The sequence below is a fragment of the Sitophilus oryzae genome, unplaced genomic scaffold, assembly GCF_002938485.1.
Source record: "Sitophilus oryzae breed Bouriz unplaced genomic scaffold, Soryzae_2.0 scaffold_864_pilon_pilon, whole genome shotgun sequence".
Classification (NCBI taxonomy): Eukaryota; Metazoa; Arthropoda; class Insecta; order Coleoptera; family Curculionidae; genus Sitophilus; species Sitophilus oryzae.
Genome location: NW_022147488.1, coordinates 596,063 through 619,014, shown reverse-complemented (window position 1 = coordinate 619,014; position 22,952 = coordinate 596,063). Strand labels below are relative to the sequence as shown.

At 30.0% G+C, this 22,952-nt stretch overlaps 1 protein-coding gene and 1 long non-coding RNA gene across 4 annotated transcripts; one reads left to right on the top strand and one right to left on the bottom strand.

Moving 5' to 3' along the window:
- Window positions 1-2,624: 2,624 nt before the first annotated feature.
- On the bottom strand, window positions 2,625-22,272 carry LOC115890433. The gene is made up of 8 exons (XM_030910659.1): window positions 22,162-22,272; window positions 20,918-21,212; window positions 14,192-14,368; window positions 12,247-12,448; window positions 7,970-8,130; window positions 7,847-7,910; window positions 7,697-7,786; window positions 2,625-3,432 (listed from the first exon to the last, which is right to left on the bottom strand). Exons 1-8 carry the CDS (start codon window positions 22,162-22,164, stop codon window positions 2,931-2,933), a joined length of 1,494 nt encoding a protein of 497 aa, XP_030766519.1. The 5' UTR covers window positions 22,165-22,272; the 3' UTR covers window positions 2,625-2,930.
- On the top strand, window positions 14,387-15,560 carry LOC115890434. Of its 3 annotated transcripts, none has more exons than XR_004051642.1 (4): window positions 14,387-14,902; window positions 14,975-15,061; window positions 15,236-15,354; window positions 15,424-15,560. It is a non-coding gene; the product is annotated as an uncharacterized LOC115890434 (long non-coding RNA). The 3 variants fall into 3 exon arrangements; XR_004051643.1 differs by having other exon boundaries at window positions 15,406-15,506; XR_004051641.1 differs by having other exon boundaries at window positions 15,236-15,506.
- Window positions 22,273-22,952: the final 680 nt, after the last annotated feature.

The window sequence follows — 22,952 nt, the reverse complement described above, 5'->3', positions numbered from 1 at the left end:
GTGCTGTGGAAATGTTTTCATAAAAATACAAAATTTTCCATAGCAAAAAAGTTACAGTGATTTGTTAAAAAGGCACATTTTTGAAAAAATACCCCGTAATTCCGAAACGGTAACAGATATCGATTTGCGGTTTTCACCATCATGTTTTTCATAAAAATTCAGCTCCAGGCACCGATATTAGTTAAATTTGCTCAGAGGTTACTTAAGTAACACAATTAAGCAAGAAGAAGCTATTGGTGAAACTTCATCTCCAGAGGGATGAAAGCTTGTACAAAAATGTGTTAAAATTGATTCCAGAGTCATGAAATTTTGCACAGAGGTTCCGTAAGTGACGTAATTGAACGCTAAGAAACGATTTGTGCCCTAAGTACCTGTTCTAGCAGTATACAATTTTGCCCAGACATTCCTTAAATGACGAAATTAAGCATTAAGTAACGATTTTTGGAAATTTACACCTTAAGGGGGTGAAGGTTAGTATAAACACTTTTAAAATTTCTTCTAGCAGTATGAAATTTTGCACAAAGGTTCCTTAAGTAGTAATTTAGCATTGAGAAACGTTTTTTAGCCATTCATTCCCCAACGGGTGAAATTAGAGGAAAATGTTTATATAAAAATTTGGAAAATATGTGCTAAAAGGAAATTTTGCCCCAAGCATTGTTAAGTAAAATTAATAAAGAGAATAATATAAATTAGATTCTAGGGTATACCGATTCGAGTACACGCGGACGAAATCGAGGGAAGAGCTGGTATCTGGTATTCTTAAATAAACAAGGATATTGCTAAATAGATTCCTCAGAAATTATTTTGTAATTATTATTCTCAAATTTCCAACTATCTTCTTAAATATAGATTAAGGTGGCTAAATATGGATGTTAATTTGAATATCTAAAATAGGTACTCACCATACTTTGGTAGGATATCAACACAAAGGAACACCTGGGTTTATTGTCATTTTATGAATTAAATCAAATAACCGCATCAGATATCTAAGCTCAGACCTATCTATCCACTTAATTAGCAATTAAGTTGAATATTTTCACGGCTTTATATAATCAATTATAATAATTAAACTATAAAAATATCGGTGTTAAAACGAAAAATAACCTAAAATTTAAACATAAACAACCATAAATAAACAACATTAAACCACCGGCCACAGATCTTAAAGAAAACAGCATGTACCAAATTTTATTCATTTCATAGATAACTCACACTGAATAAATTATAGATTTCTTTAAAGTTCTAGGAAAATTTTACCCGAAGTTTAACTACTTAACGTTAGATAGTATCAGTTTTTTTAATAGAAATCTATAAATGGCTAGCTTATATATTTAATACTTGATGGCGCCACCCATACATACTAAAAACAGAAACCTATATTCACTTACTTTTAGAACTTTCCGTACGGTGGCGCCATAATCGTTTAGACAATAGTTCCAAATATTCCCACTAAATAAGAATGGCGCTGTAACCAATTAAACGCGCTAAAGGAAAAATTTGAATAGACGGGTCGCTTTTTAGTGAGTACATAAGTCTTTTTTGATTTAAAAAATTATTTAAAACGACTTAAGTCTAGATTTTAGGTCATTTTTCGAAATCTGACTTAAAATGTAAGTAATTTTCAAAATGGTTTGTGATTTAAACGAAGTTTATAAGTTCTAAGGATTTAAATCTTTATTCTGCCATAGATAAAGACTGAAGTCATTAAATTGCACAGTATTCAAAACATATCACTTTTTAATAGATCTGTATTCGAAAACTTCTAAATTGTAATGGATGGGTAAAAAGAATACTACAAAATTGGTTAAATCTTTTTTTGTTTCTAGTTATTCTGAAAATAAGCCGTGTTATTTTAAGTGGTTTTAGTCTCATCTGTACTTACAATAAATTAATAATATACTGATATCAACAATTGGTAACAAAATTTATATTTACATTAACAGGAAATTTATATTAACATTTAAAAAATATGTAGATACCTAAATTTAATTTTGGCTATCCTGACATCACGGTAATTATTTTGATTTGTCATTTAATTTGATAAAATAATAAAAAACGCAATTAAGTATGACAAAAATTAAACATCAAAAATATTAATAATAAATACATGTAAATACAATAAAAAAAAACAAACAAAAGTAAATAAATGTAAATAAACAAAAGTCGCTTAAAAATACCCTAACAACCATAGATAAAGGAAATAAATTTAGAATGGAATGCCCGTCAAAATTTTAGGTCGCAAAATTGTTTTGGGTCGCGACTGTTGTACGCAATCTGGCGCTGCTAACAAAAACAAAAATAATTTTCTCTTGTCCATATCTACTGTCAAAGTCAGAATCTTCAAAAATTATAAGATCTTTCTAATAAATCTAAACCGCTTTCATTGAAAAAATTCCGAAAAGTGTTTAAAGCGTCTCTTTTCAAAGTAACTATTCCTATCTTGTGAGTTTAATTTAAGTTTTATTTACTCAAACCCGTGATAATTGCGAAAAAGTGGCATTAAAAACTTAAAAAGCTGTGTGAACTGCAAAACCCTTGTGGCTCGTGGCATAACGTCGGTTTCCAATGTTTCGTAGGTATTTCATATATGTCCTTATATAAAATAAAGTTTCTTGTATGCAACACACTGTATTTTATTTATAAAATTAAAAGAAAATAATAATAAATTTGAATAAACAATATTGCGATATAATTTCGGAAAAAGTCGAACCGCTCTGAAATTTTCAAAAGCTTTGGATCACGACCGTTGCAAGAATAGCGCCAAATAGTGTTTACAATGGTCTTACGGGCACTTTCCAATCTAAACTTGTTTCATTTATCTATGCTAATAACTAAATGCTAACTAATGGGCATGTTCAGGGATTGTCAATGTCAAATATTCCCTGGAATTCAGCTGTTGTGCCCTATGAACGCGCCCAATATCTACGATATCAACTAAAAATAAAATGTTCTAATCTGTCGACTAAATCATCTAGATTTAAATAATGATGGGTAGAAGTCAGAGGAGGAGGTTGCCTTTTCTTTATTAACCACCATATAAAACCTATGGTGACAGTTGCCATGACAGTTACTTTGAAATACCCAAACCTTCTGGTTGACTGGTGTTTAAAAGGTGTAACCTTACAAATTTTCACATTTTTTAACTGCGTATTTTTTTCTTCACGAATTTGAACGGGGTTGTGCAAGTTTATGTCAACAGATTCGAACACTTTTAAAGTTTCTATTAAAAGTGGAGAATTTGCGCAATATATTTTGTCGATTAATTGTTTCAGAAGTAAATAAACTTCGGCTTGTTCTTCGTAACGCTCGGTTTTCCCACAATCTATAAATTTCTGTAGAAGTCCTGAGAGTTCATGGAATGTGTCCTTTATCTGCTCATTAATCTGGTCCAACATTTCTTCGTTGTTTACAACAATTTCTATCAAATTTTTCCTGTAAATATTTTTTTAATTATTTATACAGAGGAGCGATGAGCAATGAGAATGTATAATGTAGAATTAGGAAGACAACCTTAAAGATCTATTGTGTCTCTCCTTCTTGAGTTATAACTCATCAAACATGGGGATCTTCCAGTTGTAGAGGGGACAGGGTATTTCCCATCCTCCTCTGACAACAGATGTTCTTCCTCCAAGGAGTGGACATCTACCTCCTCTGAGGGTATACCATTGACAAACAAGTAAAAAGAGACTGGCAAATTAAATGGCAAAGAGAGGGTACACACACGTTCCCGTAGCGCAACTCAGAACGCAAAATTTCGTTCTATTTATGTTAATCTGCGCATTGCGCCTATTGGGCCCACTATCTCATTCTAATATAACAAGAAAGAAAGAAGCAGCCATATAAAACGTAATTTCTAAATAGAAATTAGAACAATCGCCTTTCGTTTTCGTCATCATGACAACCAAGATGACAACATCATGGCGAATTGTCATTTGTTAATTTTTCTTTTGGTGATTTACCTTTTTTTCTAAACTCTCCATTTTATTGACTTATGAATATGGACAGGGAACAAATTCCTTTGTTCCATATAGGTATTTATATTTTGTTACTTATAATTTTAGGTTATACTATTTGTTATTTTATTTGCTGCAGGAGCCAGTATCATCTATTTTTTATATGTATTGGTGCCCCCTTTCTCTGATAGATATGTTAAAGACACCCGGTAGAATAAAAGTAAGTAGTTATATTTATCATCTTATTAAGAAAAAAGTAGAAGTAGTAGTGTTAAAAATATTTACCCCTCTTTTGAGTAGGTAGTTTATAGCTGGTTTATAGTAACTAGAAACTTTATTAATATACCTATTTTACTTTTGTTTTAGGATTAAAACTGGACTTGAAAATGGTTCAGGATCATGATTCTCGTCAAGTTTTTTCGAAAATGACATTTTTAATGCCCTTTAAAAAAATTGGCCGATCGTTTCCTGCAACAGTCAGTTCCTCTGCATTTAAAATTGGTAGGTGGGTGGGATAAACACTGTTATTTTTTGTTATTATATTATAAAAAGTTTATTTATTTTTATGTATAAATAAATATGTTTATAGAACAGTACAATTTTTGCTTTTTTTTATAATTTCCCTTATAATAGTAGTATTCTTTCGTTCTGAAAGAAACTGCAAATTTTCACCTAAACTGATTTATTCCCAACACCACGTTCCCTTTACGTGGTATAGGGAATAAATCAGTTTGAGTGAAAATTTTCAGTTTCAGAATGAAAAAATACTACTAATAATGGCTAATTTAAATTTTCCGCCAGCCAGAATGTGCGATAATGTCATACGATACTTTTTATACCTATTTCTTTCTTTTTCATATAAAGCACACATAATAAAGAAAGATAGCAATAAAGACGTACGTCCTGCCACGGTCCTGCTAATTGGTTTCAAAATTGTTATTCTGAGAGTAACGCGGTCCCACTCTTTACCATGAGATTTGTCAGTCTCTTTATATTTGTTTGTCTAAGGTTTGTCTATGGGGTATACATCCTTCTACGGCTGTATCCTGCTGTGCTGAGATTAACTCTGAGCGGGTCGTATATACTCTGTTTTTTTTCTTAGGGAAGATTTCGACAGACGATGACAAGAAGAAAAGCAGATGAAGTCCCATGCCAATCTATTTATTTTTCTAAAAAAAGTTTCTAATATTTTTTAAGTTAATATCGTCTCTTGTTGTTTTTAACCAGTTTTATTGGTTTACTTCAAAAATGACAGATCATATTTCAATTTTATTGGTTTTACGGAACGATCTTTGAATAAGAAGACTAAGGAAGGAGCATATCAAACATCTTAGGTACACCGCGATGGGCCTCAAATATGGCCGACTTAAATTCCGGTTTATCAGTGTCGTTCTAATTTTATTTAAAAAATGTAAAACTATGATGTAGGGTAGACGTGGGGTAGACTCAATAATTTGTTGTTTTATTTTACGTTGTGAATAAATGTTGGTAGTTATTAAAATTGTTATAAAAATATATAATTCTAATAAAAATAGATAAGTTATAATAAGTATTTATTAACACAAACATCCGATACGCTACTGAAGCAGGTAAGTCAAATTAACGTATCTAAATTCTTTGACATCTAATCTTTGACAAGTAATAAATAAAAGCTAAAATGCAAGAAAAATATATAATTTAGTTAATTTAAGTGAATTTCATAAATGATAGGATTTACTACACGTATGTATATTATATAGTCACTTACTAGCGAAAAGTTGTTCCCATTATTTCACTCAATTTTTACCGAGATCTACCGCACGCTACACAACCAACTATTTTAGAGTCTTTTTCGATAAATCGCGATAGTGTCACTGTTAATTTAAGTTCTGCCACAATTTCCATCTTGATTTACTACCTTTATACAACTATCAGTAGTAGAATAAATAATAAATAACATAAAATAAGCTCCATAAAGACTGACAAATCCACAAAATTTCAAATCAAATTCAAATGTGTCAAATGAATCGTCAAACAGAACTGTCAAGGATCCCCACCCTAGAGAGCTTTTATGGTGCCTTTTCCGCCCACCATGCATGAATACATGGATAGCATTATGCCCCTTCCTTAGTCTTCTTATTCAAAGGGAACGATGAACGACAAACGGACGCTGGCGCCGATGCGTATGAACTGGCCTTTAGATTTTTGAGGCTTGTCAAAGTCTTGCCAAATTATAGGTTATAATTCTGTGTCAACTTATGTCAAATATCTGCGTTTTGGAAGATGATGCATTTTGATTCGGGTTATTACGTGTGTTTTGTGTCTTTTGAAGTCAAATTAAGGAAAAATCGAGGGAAAATTAACTGTAGATCCAGAGCACAGCTTATAGTTAATACTCGCTATCCAGACAGAAAGTCTTATACGCCAATAAAGTTGTCAAAATGTACTAGTTAAAAAAATTAACATTAAAGTTAATTAATCAACCTTTAAGGTATAAAATTTAGTAAGTTTAAGTGTAAATTTGATAGTTTGTTTTATTTATGTTGTTTTATTTATTCCTGTGTTAAGTTATATTGATAAATATAATAATAATAAATGCGAGATGTTTCTTGAAGCTTGAAAGTAAGAAATAGTTCTTTTTTATATTTTTTGGTAAGTGGTGTTTTGTTCTGGTTTGTTTTGTATTAACACATACCGGTTTTTTTAAATAAAATAACTCGATTACATTGTTTTAGTTTTATACAGTTTTTTACAATATTTTGAAGTAATTAATCAGTCAAATTTTAAATATATTAATTTACTACTATGCGTTCCAGTTGTACCAACTTATTTCTTTGTAAAATAAAATAAACTACTTTGAAATTAAAATGACAGACACATCTATCACTGTCAAGGATCTTGTCGTTGGACAGACTATAGCCCACCTGATTGACCCAGGCTAGGTAGACCCAGAAACGGTAACTTGTGTAGTACGTTGGGTCTAGAGGTAGGCTCCCGACCCTTACTAGAGGAGGTGGTAGCTTGTGTGCCACTTGTGGAGGCAGGTCTCGAGCAAGTGTCAGCTGCCTCTCCTGTAGTTCCCTTTGGAGTTAGTCCCTCGGAACTTGTACTGTGCGATGAGCAATCCATAATGATTGAAACAGTTGGCAATATATTGTTAGGGGAGTTTAAGATTAGCAAAATAAATTATCGACCGATTTAGCAAATTATGTCAATTCACTGACGTCAATTTTATTAGCTTTTCTTTTTCTACTTGTAAATGTACAAGTTTTTACTTAGTTATTTTTGAAATCGGCATATTTTACAATGTAAAAAATTACGACTTTCCAATACAATGTTCAACAAGAAATACTAATTTCAAATATATCAATATATTGGATACAGTTACAGTTTATGACACCTATTTTTATTCAATAATTAATTTAGAAAATCTATCTCTCATCTATTTCTCATCTTGTTTTGATTAGTCTCACTGATAATGAAAAACGAATTTAAATATCATTAAAAGTTTAATTGTAATTAATTATTTTGGCGCTAGTAATAACAACGAATAAATAAACAAACAAACAAAACATAATGTACTTTATTGCAAAAAAAGAAATATAATTTCGGAAAAAAAAATAAAAAAATATAAAATATATAATAAAATATAAATATGCGAATTCCATAAATTTATTGCCAAACCAAACAAGCAAAATCAGAATAGACAACTGTTTCTATCATTTTGGATCCCTTTGCAACTACCAATAGTAAATTTTACTTACTCTAAATCATCTATAATAGGCTCTTTTTGATTGGTGTTAATTTTTTCCAACATTTCTCCATCATTTATAATAGGTTTAATCTCCACTTCCCTGTAAATTAATTGTTTAATTAATTATAAATTACCTAAATATATAGAGTTTTTCACTCACTTTAAGTCATCTATAACAGGCTCTTTTTCATTGGTATTGTAACAAGCAGCAGTTTCATTTTCACCTAGACATTTAAATATTTAAATTATTATATTATTTATAAAAATAACATTAAGTTCTCACCTTTACTTATATTACAATCATCGCTATTAATATTAACTATAGTTTCATGGCTAATATTATTTTTTACTGCAGAAGAATATAATTTGTGGCCACTGCTTTGAACATGACTATCATATAAGTCTTTGGAATTGAATTCGATGTCGCATACAAAGCAAAAGTAACTGAAAATTTAAAATTATTTTAGTCTTTTTATTAATGAACGATTTTTTCCTATACCCAAAAATACTAATTAAAACTTTGGAATCCGGTGAACTATCCAGACACACAATATTAGTATTTTTCTTGTTGAAGTAAAACTTCAAATGGGAGTACTTTGCGATGGGAGTAAAAAGTATCGCTACACCAGCGATAATTGTAGCGATTTTTAATAGTTTGTTGTGTGTAGTGAACTTTTTATAAACTTTATTACAATGGTCATTTGTTCAGCTTTTATATGTAAAAGCTGGAACAATAAGAAAGGGCCAGGAGTAAATAAACAGTCCACTCCACCTTTTTAGCCTTTTATTATTGTATTTGATAACTATTTTTCTGATATTTATGTCCTTGATATGTGCTATACGTCGATACTAGTTTTGTACCCTTTGTTAACATTTTAATACGTTTTTTTTGTAATTAAGGGCTCGAACATACTGAAGACCAGGACGCACCGGCCAGGCCGCTGCTAACCTCTAAAACCATTAAATCAAATGATACCGCGCACACTAACGTCCTGGCCGTCCGTTGGTCGTTGCGACCAGTAGACTGCACTAAAATATTATAATTTTCTGCCGCTTGTTGCCGGTTTTCTTCCAAATTAATAATTTTTCAGATGAAATCCCTCAAAATCAACGCACAATATTTTATTTTCTATAAGATATAGTGTTTTAGTGTAGTTTTTGCACACGTGCAGAAAATCCAAAGAAATAGTATACAGACTGGATCAAAGGGAAACTTAAATCTAGTCCCTTTTTTATCAAGGGTCGATTCTAGCGATGGGAACTATCGAATGGTTAATGAATGAATGATTTCAACTATCGAATGGTTTTATTCGAATAAAATAATTCATTCATTTGTATACTAAAGCATATGTGACAACCTCGCCGTGCGACTAAATGGTTATCGTTGAGCCACGACTATCGAATGCTTTTGATAAATGAAATTTAGTATTCGTTTGATTTTTGTATGCGTCAGTGCATTATTAATTCTTCCAAATTTTTATAACTTCGCCGTATAAATACTGTGCTATTTTTGCGTTTATTAAAATAGTTAAAATACTAAAATAGTAGTTGTTTTTTAATTTTATTTATTGACGATTGTGTGCATGTGCAGGTGGTCAAAATTTTTCTGAAAATTTGTGTGGTTTTCCGTAGTCCGATCTTTCAATTATTTAATTTTATATGGTATATGGTCTATTTTTTAATGGGAAATTTTGAGAAGTAACAATTTTTAAGAGAGATGAGATGAACTTTACAATTAATTTTAATAATACATATTTGTATTTTAGATGTTTTAATAATATGAATTAGTTGAACTTAATAATCATATTTCAGTAATGTGGTTGTATAATCATATTTAAGTAAATGGTTATCGAACTCAAACTATGGGTGAGAAAATTAAAATGAAAGTTTTACACGTGCCAATTTAAAAAAAAAAGTTGACGATGTTTGTATTTTATATGTTTGTATTAATTTATGCTAATTCTCTTACATGTAGTTTTTTATGAAGAAAAAATATTTCATTTATTTTTTATAGTAAATGCCAGTAAAAGTAAATATAATTTATAAATAGTAATATAAAGTACCTAATATAAATAATTTTGATTTCTAAATTTTTTATTTATATTTTCCTTCCATTACACTGCATGCTTAGAAAATTAATAAATGTTTATATTTCATGATTTTAAAATTTGTTGTTAATATAACAAATTAGTTCTGTAATTATTATTAATTAATAAACCAACGTTGCCAAAAAATTTAGAGACTATATTATTTTTAAATGGGATCTAATATAAATAATTTTGACATCTAATTTGTTGTTTATATTTTGCTACTACTTAAAAGAAAATATTTATATTAAATGATTTTAAATTTTGTTGTTAATAGGTATAACAAATTATTACTGTTATTATTATTTATTAAACCAGTTTTTGCTAAAAAACATTAAAAATAATTTTCCTACATCCAAAATAACTAGTATTATTGCAGTGTAACAACAGAATATTAATAAAAAAAAATGCAGAATATATAGACATACTATCCCTAATTAACTAAAGCCAAACAATAATATTCTTTGCTAATATCAACTAATACCAAAATATGGCAACAGCGCCTTTCATAATGTATTTTCTGTATAAATACTCGCACCTCAATAAAAAAATAATGTGTCCTTATCTATATCTGACTCCGCAAAAAATCAAAGATGCCGGCTTCTTTCATAGCATTGCCACAGCATTGCCATCGACCGCTGTCGGGTTTCTCGGAAAGAAACCTACGTCGCCAGGCGAGAACTAAAATTCAGTTAATATTTTATTATAATCGATCCTGACGAATGAATGAATTTCATAAATGAATGAATTTTATAAATGAATGGTTTTTACTGCCGAATTACTAGAATACAATATTTCAAGGCAGATGACGGATCTATTCGATAATTTTTATTCGAATAGTTTTCAACGAATGTTTTCTTACTAACTATCGAATTATTCGAATGAATTGCAACTAATTTCGATAGTATTCATTCGATAGTTCCCACTACTAGTTGGTATGATACCTGTTATTATACCTTCGAGTTTCGATGTTAAAAAATAAAAAAAAATCATATTCAAAAGTTTTCTACAACCACTTGTTTTTTTATTAAATTATTATTTTTAGTTGTATTGTAGTCATGTACAAGGAGGACAACTGTATTTTAAATATTATATTTAATCCATCAACGCGTATTGTACTCCCGCTTGTTTAATAAATGTTTTTAAAAACATCTCCACAAAAACCTCAAAATTAACTAGAGTAAAAGTAACTTAAACATTCATAAAAATAGAAGTAATTACTGTTGTAGATTCTTCGTTATATTGTAATCATTAAAATAACTGGAAGCTAAACTTTCTACCTGCTTATATTTAGAGCCAGTGTCTGACTACTTTTTTTACGATGTTTACTTCTAAAGTTAATAAGAGCCATCAGTAGAAGTCCATATCAGTAGAAAAAAGAAACAGAATATCTCCCTTTTTGTAGGTCGCGCGTACATAATGCTTTTTGTTCGGCCTATTTGTTCTGCTTGTTCGTGCGCGCTCGGTTCGTTCTGACTAAAATGCCAAAGTCTGGACGCGCCTTTAGGAACAATACTATTTTTGTCTTTTATTGATATAATGCTGAAAATCTCACGAGTTACATGTCTCACTCTACACATATTAAATTACATAGACGTAGGATGTAGAATATTCTGTTATGAAACGACTGACGGAATAGCATGCATCGCGGATTTGAAAAACATGGAAATAACGATGTTATCGTGTAGTCGGGGTTGGAGATTTTACTTACTCCATTTACCACACCAGTATTTATTAACGAAAAATCCAAGAATATTTTAAATGCATTATTTAATATTAGAACATTTAATAAGCTCATGAATAGCAACATTTTTGAAACTTAATTCTTTCTGAAACAATATTTTCTAATTGGTAAAACGTAAAAAATCGTTACATCTGACAACTCTGTTGAAACTGGTCGTTCATCTGGCCGCAGCTATAAACGCAATACATCCGGCCAGCCGACGGCCAATCGTTGCGACCTGGTCGTCAGTGAGTTAGAGCCCTAATTACAGTCTGACAAACGTCGACTTTTTTTGCCCGCATTCCTCTTTCTGTTTTAGATCCGTTTGTCAGATAATAGTATGATACCACCTACATTAGTATGACACCACCTAATAAGCAGCATACACCATAGGCGTAGTCAAAACATTTATAAAAAATATAAGTATCTCTTTAAGCAGGTAAGGCCCCTTGTTATTGAGTAAAAAAGCAGGTAAGTTAAAAATATGTGGCACAACACACGTTTGGAGGTGTGGTAACAATTTGGTCTCGGGTGTTATTGGTCTTTGTATTCTTTGGTCATTGGTCAGCTTAAACATATAAAACGTAGAAACGGATATAAACAAGCCCGCGACAATATATATTCAAATAATCTAAGAACTTAATTTTAAGGTAAAATAGGCATCATTTTCTAAAAGAAATTTGTGTATGGATAGTTCACCGAAACCAAACATTAATATAAATTAGATAATTCAGCGACCTAGGTACTGACTTTTTACGTTTGAGTGCTTCCTGTTGTTGACTTTTTAAGTTATTTAAAATCTCATCTCTGTGCGCCCCAATATTAAATTTATGCCTCTTCGAGTTATAATGAGATGTAGCATTGTGTGGTGATATTAAATTAGCATCGCATATATAACAATAATCCGGTAGAGTCAAATTCTCTATTTTTTTCTTTACTATCGCTTCTAGATCTACATAAACGGTAATAATAAAAATTAGTAGGTTATTTGAACATATTATAGCTTAGACAAGGAAAGAGAGGGGACAGGTAACACGGCAGCTGAAAGTGAGGCAAGTTGTCGCCACGCGAAATTCTCCAATGGCGTAGCATCAGAAATTAGCTTGTACCTAGACGGTACAAAATATTTATTAAAACGTAAACTAATATATCGTTAATTTTTGAGTAATGCATATACAATTTTGTATTTTATAGTCTCACCTTTATAATATTAGAATATCTAAGTCGATAATGCAAAATTTATTTAACAGTCACAGTCTTCTTATTCAAAGGTCACAGTGGACTGATTATCAAGACAATTATTTATTTATTAACGTGTGTATAATGTATAATTAAATAAAAAATAATGTAATAACATATGTTTTAAACGTGTATATACATATATACTGTATGATCGAAAAAAACGGCGTCTTGTTTGTTTGGAAATGTCAATTTCACAAATGAATATTAAAAATTACATTATTCATTGAATCCGTAAGCAAGTGTGAAGGGAATTGACTAGATTCATTATTATACCGTATAATCGAAAAAAAAAACGACGTCCAGTTGGCTTGTAAATTACGATCGATGATATTCCCCATATAAAATGACATAAAAACTATACAAAACGACATCGAAAAAAGACGGCGTTAGCGATAGCTATGAAATGAAGATCGCTGTCATTTTATATGTAAAATTATATGGGGAATGTCGTCGATCGTCATTTACAAGCCAACTGGACGTCGTTTTTTTTCGACCATACGGTATAATAATGAATCTAGCCATCCCTTCACACTGCGTACGGATTCAATGAATAATGTAATTTTTAATATTTGTTACCTTCAATCATAAGAATTTCCTAATTTTCCACAAAAAAATAAACAATTCTAGAAGCTTTGTGTTATTTTATTTATTTTTAAATTTTTATTAATTACTCACTGAGACTTTTATTATACACCTAAATTAGCAAATTTTTTGAAAGAATATTTAAAAAAATATATGTAGTAACAAGTAGCCCACCACAAGTTTGTCCACCCCCAGCAAATCTTGGCAGATAAATTTAAGTTTTATATAACAACTATACATATAGATTTTTTATCACTAGAATTTTTAATTTTTTTTAAAGTTTACAATTATTTTACATATTTGATAACAATACTTTATACATTTTTTACATGTAAAATATATAAAAAATGTTTATTGCAGAAATTGTATTTCTCTGATTATAATTCCCTACGCCACTGGAGAAATCCATGCTGAGTAGCATTATTTATAGTTTCAAACATTAATTATAATAAAGGATATTGAAAATACTACTTGGAATTATTAAAAATAGTTTGGCTTGGATGTGGTACAAAACATATTAAAAGCAGTTTACATGTTTTTACTGCTATAATGAAAAAATGTACATTTTATGACCACATAACAAAAGTTGTGTATCGATTTTTACCTGTGAAATGTAATTCCAGCCACTTTTTTCTCGCTTCGGCCTTTGCAGCCATACGCTGAACATCTCACCATACTAAACAATACAGTTTATAAATTTAAAACAAAACAGTTGTCACAAAAAACATAAAAATTCGCTCGGTGTCACCTCGAAATCTTGTCACCAAAGTATGGCCGCCGATCGAATTTTGGCCTCACTAACCGATCACGGGAGAATATGCGTGTTAGCTGTCCCCTCTCTTTCCTTGTCTAAGTATTATAGTGTACCTACCTTGTTGTTCACTTTTTAAGTTACTTAAAATCTCATCTCTGTACATCGCAATATTAAGTTTATGCCTCTTCGACTTATAATGAGCTGTAGCATTGTGTGGTGATATTAACTTTGCTTCGCATAAGTAACAATAATCCGGTAGTGTCAAACTCTCTATTTTTTCCTTTACTATCGCTTCTAGATCAACATAAAAGCACAGATAACACATAATCCAGATGGCTCCTTACGTGTTAAAAATTGTCACCCCAATTTCACTCCAATTTGGAAAAATATTGGAGTGACGTTTGAATAATCTGAAATTTTTAGATTCCTTTTCTAACTTTTTTGGGAGGTTTTGCTTCTCTTGCACAGATGTCGCTTGCACTTCAGTTGCGTGGTTGCCAAACGTTATATCGAAATATATTTCATTTCATTATGAATATATAAAATTAAAAATTATGTAATTTATAAACATGAAATAGATATGGATGTTAGGTAATACCGGATGTTAAATTAATATATAAATATTTAACTTAATACGTACATTATTATTTTATTAATTTATCGTCACACGTCATTTTACAGTTGCCTAATTACGAAAAGTTTCATATGATATTAACCTCAAAAATGATCTTTGAAAACAAACAACAACAAATAACTCAAAGAAATAACTACATACTACATAATAATAACTGATAATAATGACTTTTAATGGTATAAAGGCTGATGAAGGTAATTATAAACATTATTTTGAGTTTGTTTAATAAAATATAGGATACAATATAACTAAGCAAAATCAAACAGTTTTAGACAACCAATACAAGATTCAGAACTCGGCATCGCGATAAACAAGTAAAATTGTACATTCAGGAACTCGTTTAAATATTATAGGTAAGTAATATTTTCACAAAAGTAAACATAAAGTAATATAGAATATTACCTGTGATAAAATGTTAATTAGTGACGTATATTTATTCTAATCACATTTAAATTTAAACTCAAAATTTTCATAAAGAAAATGATAATTTTTCATAGATATAAAGTAAATAATATTACATATTTCAGGTTGATTGAAGAATAATCTACAATTGATTAGAGCCTATGACGATGCGAAGATAATTAATCACCTAACTTTAAGAAACCAGCCTAAAGAAGTTTACATGCATCTCATCTAACCATTATAGGTAATAATTTACAAAATTAGTCATTTTTGATTATAATATTATGGTACTTAGGTACATTTTATCTTCTAGATCAGTAGTGATTTTTCATAATTTGAATGAACTCACAGATAGCAATGGGGCACCGCACTGAAGCAGTATTACAAAATGTGAAATAAAACTGTAGTACATATTGCTCTATAAAATTTAATAGAAATAAATTTATTTATGAAAATTAATGAAGTTTTATCTTTCCTAGGAAAAAATAACAATTATATTTTGAACAATTAATTTAGAACATTAGAGTTAAAAAAATATATGTGTTAGAAATTGTAACACATATTTTTTTAACTCTATGTTATTCTAACTTAGAATAACATATTTTTAATAAAATTGCGCTTATACTTTATACTTTTTTGCTATTATATCAATAAGAACTAACGTAAGGAGCAATTCATTTATACTATAAACACACATGCATATTTTTTGATCTTTTTAAAACCAGTGAATAATGTTGAAATATGCTACACCTATTAATTCTTATTAACTAACTTTATAGCTAGACAGTTGAAAATTTTACAGATAATGTATCTATGTTGCCGCTATAAGAACAAATACTAAAAACAGAATTAAATAAATGTTTATAAATAAAAAAGTACTTTCACTAAACATTATCGTTTAAGTAAGAATTTTACACAGATTATTCAAGTCCTCAGTGGCCGTGTGGTTAAAGGCGTTAGGATTTGAAGGCGTTGAGACGTAGTGAGGCAGGTTCGAATCGTAGGCAAGGTGACTTTTTCTTAATCTTTTTTTTTTATTTTTACATATTTTTACATATTTATTTTTACTTATTTATTATTGATTAATACAATTTTTAGCAATGTATTTCTTCATTTTTTTTTAAATTACTTACAAGCGCATTCAAAATTTCAGCTAAATCGGAAAAAAGTTTACAATAATATAATGTCTGATGTTGTATAGATAATGTGTGAATGGTACATTCAATGATAATGAACCCTTCGTGCGCGAGTCCGACTCGCACTTGGCCAATTTTTTTTTGTTAATTGAAACGTTTAGAATTTGAATATTCGTTCAAAATTTTTTTTTTAATAAATTTATTTATGATAAACAATTTATTAATGAAAATAATATGACCCAATTTCCTGGAAAGTTTTTCAAATTTGTACATATGAAAACCTAGCTTTACCACTTATCATAGAAAATCTCTATTCCTTCCCTTATCACGGAATAATAAAGGAACGAACCATATGCGACAAAGATAGAAGATTTAGATATGTCGTTACTGTCTTTTTGTTTTTAATGGATATTTTAAAAGGCGGGTAATTTACCTTTGACTGTCTTTGATTATAACTGTGTGTGATTAGTGATAATAAAATTATTATTAAAATGTCTGGTAATAAGTGCCAATTTTATAATTGTGGGATTTCTCGGAAATCAGGTGTACATATGTTTAAGTTTCCTGCGTCAAGAGATCCTAATTTATGTACAAAGTGGATAGAAAATTGTGGTGAGTTCATTCATATAGAATTTTTTTGCACATTTTGTATGTAAAAATACGGCGTTAAGTTACCTTAGAAATGGTGATCGATGGCTTTTACCATATACCGTATGATCGAAAAAAAAAACGGCGTCAGCGATGGCTATGAAATGAAGATCGCTGTCATTTGATATGTAAAATTATATGGGGAATGTCATCGACCATCATTTCCAAGCCAATCGGACGCCTTTTTTTTGGATCATACGGTATAATTTAACACATTAAGAATTGTCCATCGTTATTTCTTTATCTATGCAAAGTTTATGATGGATAAATCAAGTAATTAAGTGGATATAAATTATAAATGAATCAGTGAACATAAACTGTTATAAATTATAAGTAATGCAATTATTGAATATACCATACGATCGAAAAAAAAAAACGGCGTGGGAGTGGGCTTGGAAATGAATATATATAGATTAATTGAAAGCATTTTATAAAAATATATAGTTATACAGGGTGTCCCCAAAAAAGTTATACATTAAAGTTGTTTTTGTAATGGAATACCCTATATATTAATTGATTTTTGGATTCAGGAAAAATAAAGGTATGTTTTATTAAAGAAGCATGTGCCTAGAATGTAAGGATTTTGACATATTTCACATTTTGTGAAAATGAAGAATAAAATTTAAATTTCAATAACAGCTATCTATATTGTAATTTATCCTGTATAGCCTGATATTTAGTTACAATAACCATAATATGTTAAACCAAATTAAAATGTGACAGGAAAAGTTATACAGGGTGGGACAAAACTTATATTGAACATTTATCACTTTGAAAAGCAAGTTACTCCTTTATTTTAAATGGAACACCCAGTATATTATTTCCGTGTTCAATGGGGAATTCATATATCTTCAAAATATTATTAAGGTTGCCTACCCCTCTAACAAAGATTTTCCTAGATACTTTCATTTTTATGATTTTGCGTCAGTAGATCTTTATTATTTGAAAAAATCTAGGTGGCTGTGTTAATTTATCAAAAATTAAAGGATGTAGTATAAAATACTGTAATAAAAACATACGTTTAAAACATATATTAATTATCACAGAATTAAAATTAGATATAAATGTATAATTATATAACAAAATTTGAATCTAAAAGTAGAATCATATCAATTCTTTCTGATGTAGGATAAGTTTCTATTTTCGGAAAATTTCTTAGATTTTTTTTTTGTTTCAACTGACGAACTGACACAAAATAATAACTAGTTGCTAAAGTTGAACTAATTTGACACTATGTTGAAGTAACGTCAGACATATCACAGCCACCCTAGATTTTATCAAATAATAAAGATCTATTCACACTAAATCATAGAAATGAAAATATCTAGGAAAATCTTTGTTTGAGGGGTAGGCCGGCAACCTTAATAGTATTTGGAAGTGACATGAATTTCCCATTGAATATCGGAATAATATTCTGGGTGATTCAATTAAACTAAAGGATTTATACAGGGTGGGTATTAAAGGAGTTATACAGGTTATACCAATGTTCAACATTAATTTTGCCCCACCCTGTATAACTTTATGGGTCAGGTTTTAATTTGATTAAAGTGCAATAGAGTAAATTCCAATTTAGGTAGTTTTTCTTGAAATTTAAAAATTGTTCTTCAAAATCTTAAGTAAGTCTAAAACCTTACATTTCAGTCATATACTTCCCTAATAAAACACACCTTTATTTTTCTCTTAGAATCTAAAAATTAATTAATAAAGGGGGTATTCCCTTACAAAAAAATACAAATTTGATGTGTAACTTTTTTTGGGGACACCCTGTAGAACTCTCTATATTTTTAAAACGTACGCAGAATTAACTTACATATGATCACAAAATTTCATTTCAATACGAATTGGTCGTTCTCCTTGGAGCCTCCGAGTCATATGAGAGGCGCCACCCTGTATAATTTTTATATAGTTGCACTTTAATAAATTGTTAGTTAAAACTAACAGTCCTACGAGTGTGGAATTTTGTACAGGTGGATTTTGGACATTCATCTCTTAAGAGAGTGAAATAAGGGATGAAAATTTGTACAAACATTTGTTAAAATCGGGTTTAGAAGTATGAAATTCTGTTTGTTCCTTATGTAACGTAATTTAGTAATAACAAGCAATTTTTTTTCAGAACGTCCACACCTCATTTCACCCCGTTAGAGGGCGAATTTCCAAAAATTGTTCCTGAGTGCTAAATTACGTTACATAAGGAACGTCTGCGCAAAATTTCATACTTCCAAAACCGATTTTAATGAATTTTTGTACAAATTTTCATCCCTTAATTCTTATGGGGCGAATGCCTAAAATTCGCTTCTGAGTACTCACTTTCATCACTTGAGGAACCTCTGTGCAAATTTTCATACTTCTAGGACAGATTTTTTTCAGAAAGTTCACCCCTCATTTCACCCCCTTAGAGGGAAAATTTCGAAAAATTGCTTCTTAGTGCTAAATTACCTTATATAAGGAACGTCTGCGAACAATTTTATACTTCTAAAACCGATTTTAACAAATTTTTTGTACATATTTTCATCCCTTATTTCTTAAGGGATGAATGCTAAAATTCGCTTCTGAGTATAACTTTCATCACTTGATGAACCTCTGTGCAAATTTTCATACTTCTAGGACAGATTTTTTTTTTCAGAACGTTCACCCTTCATTTCACCCCCTTAGAGGGAAAATTTCTAAAATTGCCTCTTAGTGCTAAATTAAGTTACATAAGGAACGTCTACGCAGAATTCATACTTCTAAAACCGATTTTAACAAATTTTTATACCAATTTTCATCCCTTATTTCTTAGGGGATGAATGTCCAAAATTTGCTTCTGAGTACTCACTTTCGTCACTTAATTAACAATTTCCAAATTTCAAACTCCTCGGACTAATTTTAAAAAAGTATGCAAAATTTCACCCCCAGTTTCACCCCTTAGTAGAAGAATTTCCTAAAATCGCTTTGTATAATCGAACTGTTAAGTTACGCTACTTAAGGCACCTCTGTGCAAAATTTCGTAGTCCTAGGACATGCTTTTTTTTGTATACAAAAGTACCCCCCATATCACCCCCTTAACGAGCGAATTTCCAAAAATTGCCCCTTAGTGTTCAATTACGTCAGTCAAGGAGCACTCGTGAAAAATTTCATACTCTTAAACCAGATTTTAACAAATTTTTATGCAGCTTTTCATCCCTAATTTCACCCCCTTAGCGGTCGAATTTTCAAAAAATCCCTTCTTAGTGCTCATTTACATCACTTAAGGAACCTATGTGCCAAATTTTATTTATTACTATATAGATAACCTTTACCCTTATTTTCAGCTAATGAATATTAAGAGACAAATAATAAAAATAAAATCTAAATTATAAATTTCATGGCTATAAATAGCATATATATTCATCTAGAAAATTCTGACTTTCAAACATCCACTGCGACTAGTATTTTCATATCCAATTGTATAGTATTAAAGTCCGAATATACATTTTCCCTGGGTTTGACCGGGAATTTGCTTATAAATATGAACAACTGGCTACGTCGCTTCACATCGCGTGGCCGTGGTGTGGCTCGAAATTCGTTCGTTTTAAAAATATTATTAGATTTGGCTATAGACGCCCTCTGTGTCATTAATAGGGAACTGTCTCATCGAAAACATGCTGTTCCGTAAGCAATGGCCATCTGGATTATGTGTTATCTGTGATAAAAGGGAATAATAAAATTTGAAGGGTCCAGGGGAAAACATGATGAGCGCCATTTTACACATTTTACAGGAGAGACAGAAAATGGGGGGTAGGGGCTTCGGGAGCTCAAGCTCCTCCCTAGGGCTCAGCCAAGTAATATAAAATAATACAGCTAATAATAATGATATTATATAAATATGATATTATTAATTTATTTTGTCTCAAACGACTCAAGTATGTACTTTGAGTAAAGTTTTGTGTCTAGACAATATTGTAAAACCCTCTGGTAAAACCCTAAAATTAAGAAATTGGCGCTTATCTTGTTTTTCTCTTGGACCTTTCAATTAGTACACTATTTAGATATATTATAGTGTACCTTGCTTAGATTTAGATATAATTTCTTCTTGCCTATCTTGAATATATTTAGATTCATCTACGTTTTTCAATGAATTTCCAACATTTTTTATTGCTAATTCTGCTGTATCGCTTTCTAAATCACCCTCTGGTTCGATAACAATAGCATCTGATAATTCTTCGTAGGTATAAAGTGCAGGTTTAAATTGTAATAATGCATCATTTTCATCTGAATTTGTTAAAGAGTCCTCTTCTATATCGTCCCCGTAGCAATGTAATTTGTATATTTCATTGGGATCATAATCATTATCTTCAAACTATAAAAACGTATATAGATATCTCAATAACAAACTCAATGCTGATTGATAGTTATCAAAGCACAGATTAAACAGTTTGGCCTAGATTATTAAAATCTGTTCTAAGCAAAGGTGCTAGAGTATGTAATTTTGTATAGGGGTCCTTAAATGATACAATGAGTACTAAGGAGTGATTTTTGGAAGTTTGTTCTCTAAGGGGTGCAATTTTTTTTAAATCTCTTCTAGGAGTATGAAATTTTGTGCAGAGGTTCCTTAAGTAACGTAATTGAACACGAAGAAGCTATTTTTGGAACATCATCCTTGGAGGGGTAAAATTTGAGATGAAAGCTTGTACAAAAATTTGTTAAAATAAGTTCTAGAAGAATAAACTTTTGCACAGAGGTTCCTTAAATTACATAATTGGGCAATAAAAAATTATTTTGTACCCTATGGGGGGTGCGAGGAGGTATAAAAACTTTAGAATGTTTTAGGAGTATAAGTATCTGCCCAAAGATTTATCAAATGACGAAATTGAGCGCTAAGGAACGATTTTTTGAGATGGGTTTGAATAAATACTTTTAAAATTTGTTCTAGCAGTATGTAATTCTTCATAAAAGTTCCTTAAGAAGCAATTCAGCATTAAGAATCTACTCTTGGCAATTCATCCCCCAAAGGGTGAAATTAGAGGCGAATGTTCGAATAAAAAATTGGAAAATCTATTCTAGTAGTATAAAATTTTGCTTAAGTATGCGACTGAGCACTAAAAAGCGAATCTTGAAAATTCATTCTCTAAGAGGGTAAAATTAAGTATTAAAAGGAATAATATAAGAGATTCGAGTATACGCGGACGAAGCTGAGAGCAAGAGCTAGTTTTCTTAAATGATTATAATTATTTTGTAATTAATACTTTCAAGTATTTTCTTGTGGCAAAATATGGATGTTAATTTAAATATCTAATACAAGTACTCACCATACTTTATCAGATATCAGCACAAAGGAATACCTGGTTTTATTATCATTTTATGAATAAAAAAATAACAATATGTGATAAATGATAAATAACGAAAAAAATAACCTAGAATTGTAAAATTTAAAAACATAACGTTAATTTGCCACAGATCACAAAAAATATTCTATATGCCACTATGCCACAGATCATTTTTGGTATTAATGCCATCTATGTGGGAATAGAAAAACCATTATTAATTATTGGTCTTTCGATGCAAAAGAGAACTGTTCTAACAGTTATGGTGGGTTCATACAGCCAAATAAAATAAAATAAGAATAAAATAAAATAAGAAATAAGGAATTCTTATTTGTGTGCGTCCATACAGTCAAATAAAATAAAATAAGAAATATATATTTGCTCATGCGCAGTACGATGAGGCTGGATAAAAGTTAACTTTTACGATTGTTTATAGTAATTTTACTATTTATAGTATATTTATTTATTCGTTGCCTACTATATTATACATTTTACTTATGTGAAATTATAAAATAAATTAAATCCAAACTGAAAATATTTGTAGGTTAGAATTAAGCGTGCGCAAAGCCGTTTTCACATAAAATAAAACAAGAAGTTAAAAGATAAAGACTTCTTATTTTATTTGTTATTTTATTTGGCTGTATGAACGCATGTACGGTATCCCATATAACCAACTTTCTTATTTTATTTTATTTTATTCTTATTTTATTTTATTTGGCTGTATGAACCCACCATTAATTTTCTTTAATTATAGAATATCTGTAGAATATGTATAG

Coding starts and splice junctions, on each gene's coding strand:
- LOC115890433 (XM_030910659.1), bottom strand. Junction 14,369..20,917: donor TATATCTAAATCTAAGCAAG/GTACACTATAAT, acceptor ATGTTGATCTAG/AAGCGATAGTAAAGGAAAAA. Junction 3,433..7,696: donor CCTATTATAGATGATTTAGA/GTAAGTAAAATT, acceptor AAATATTTACAG/GAAAAATTTGATAGAAATTG.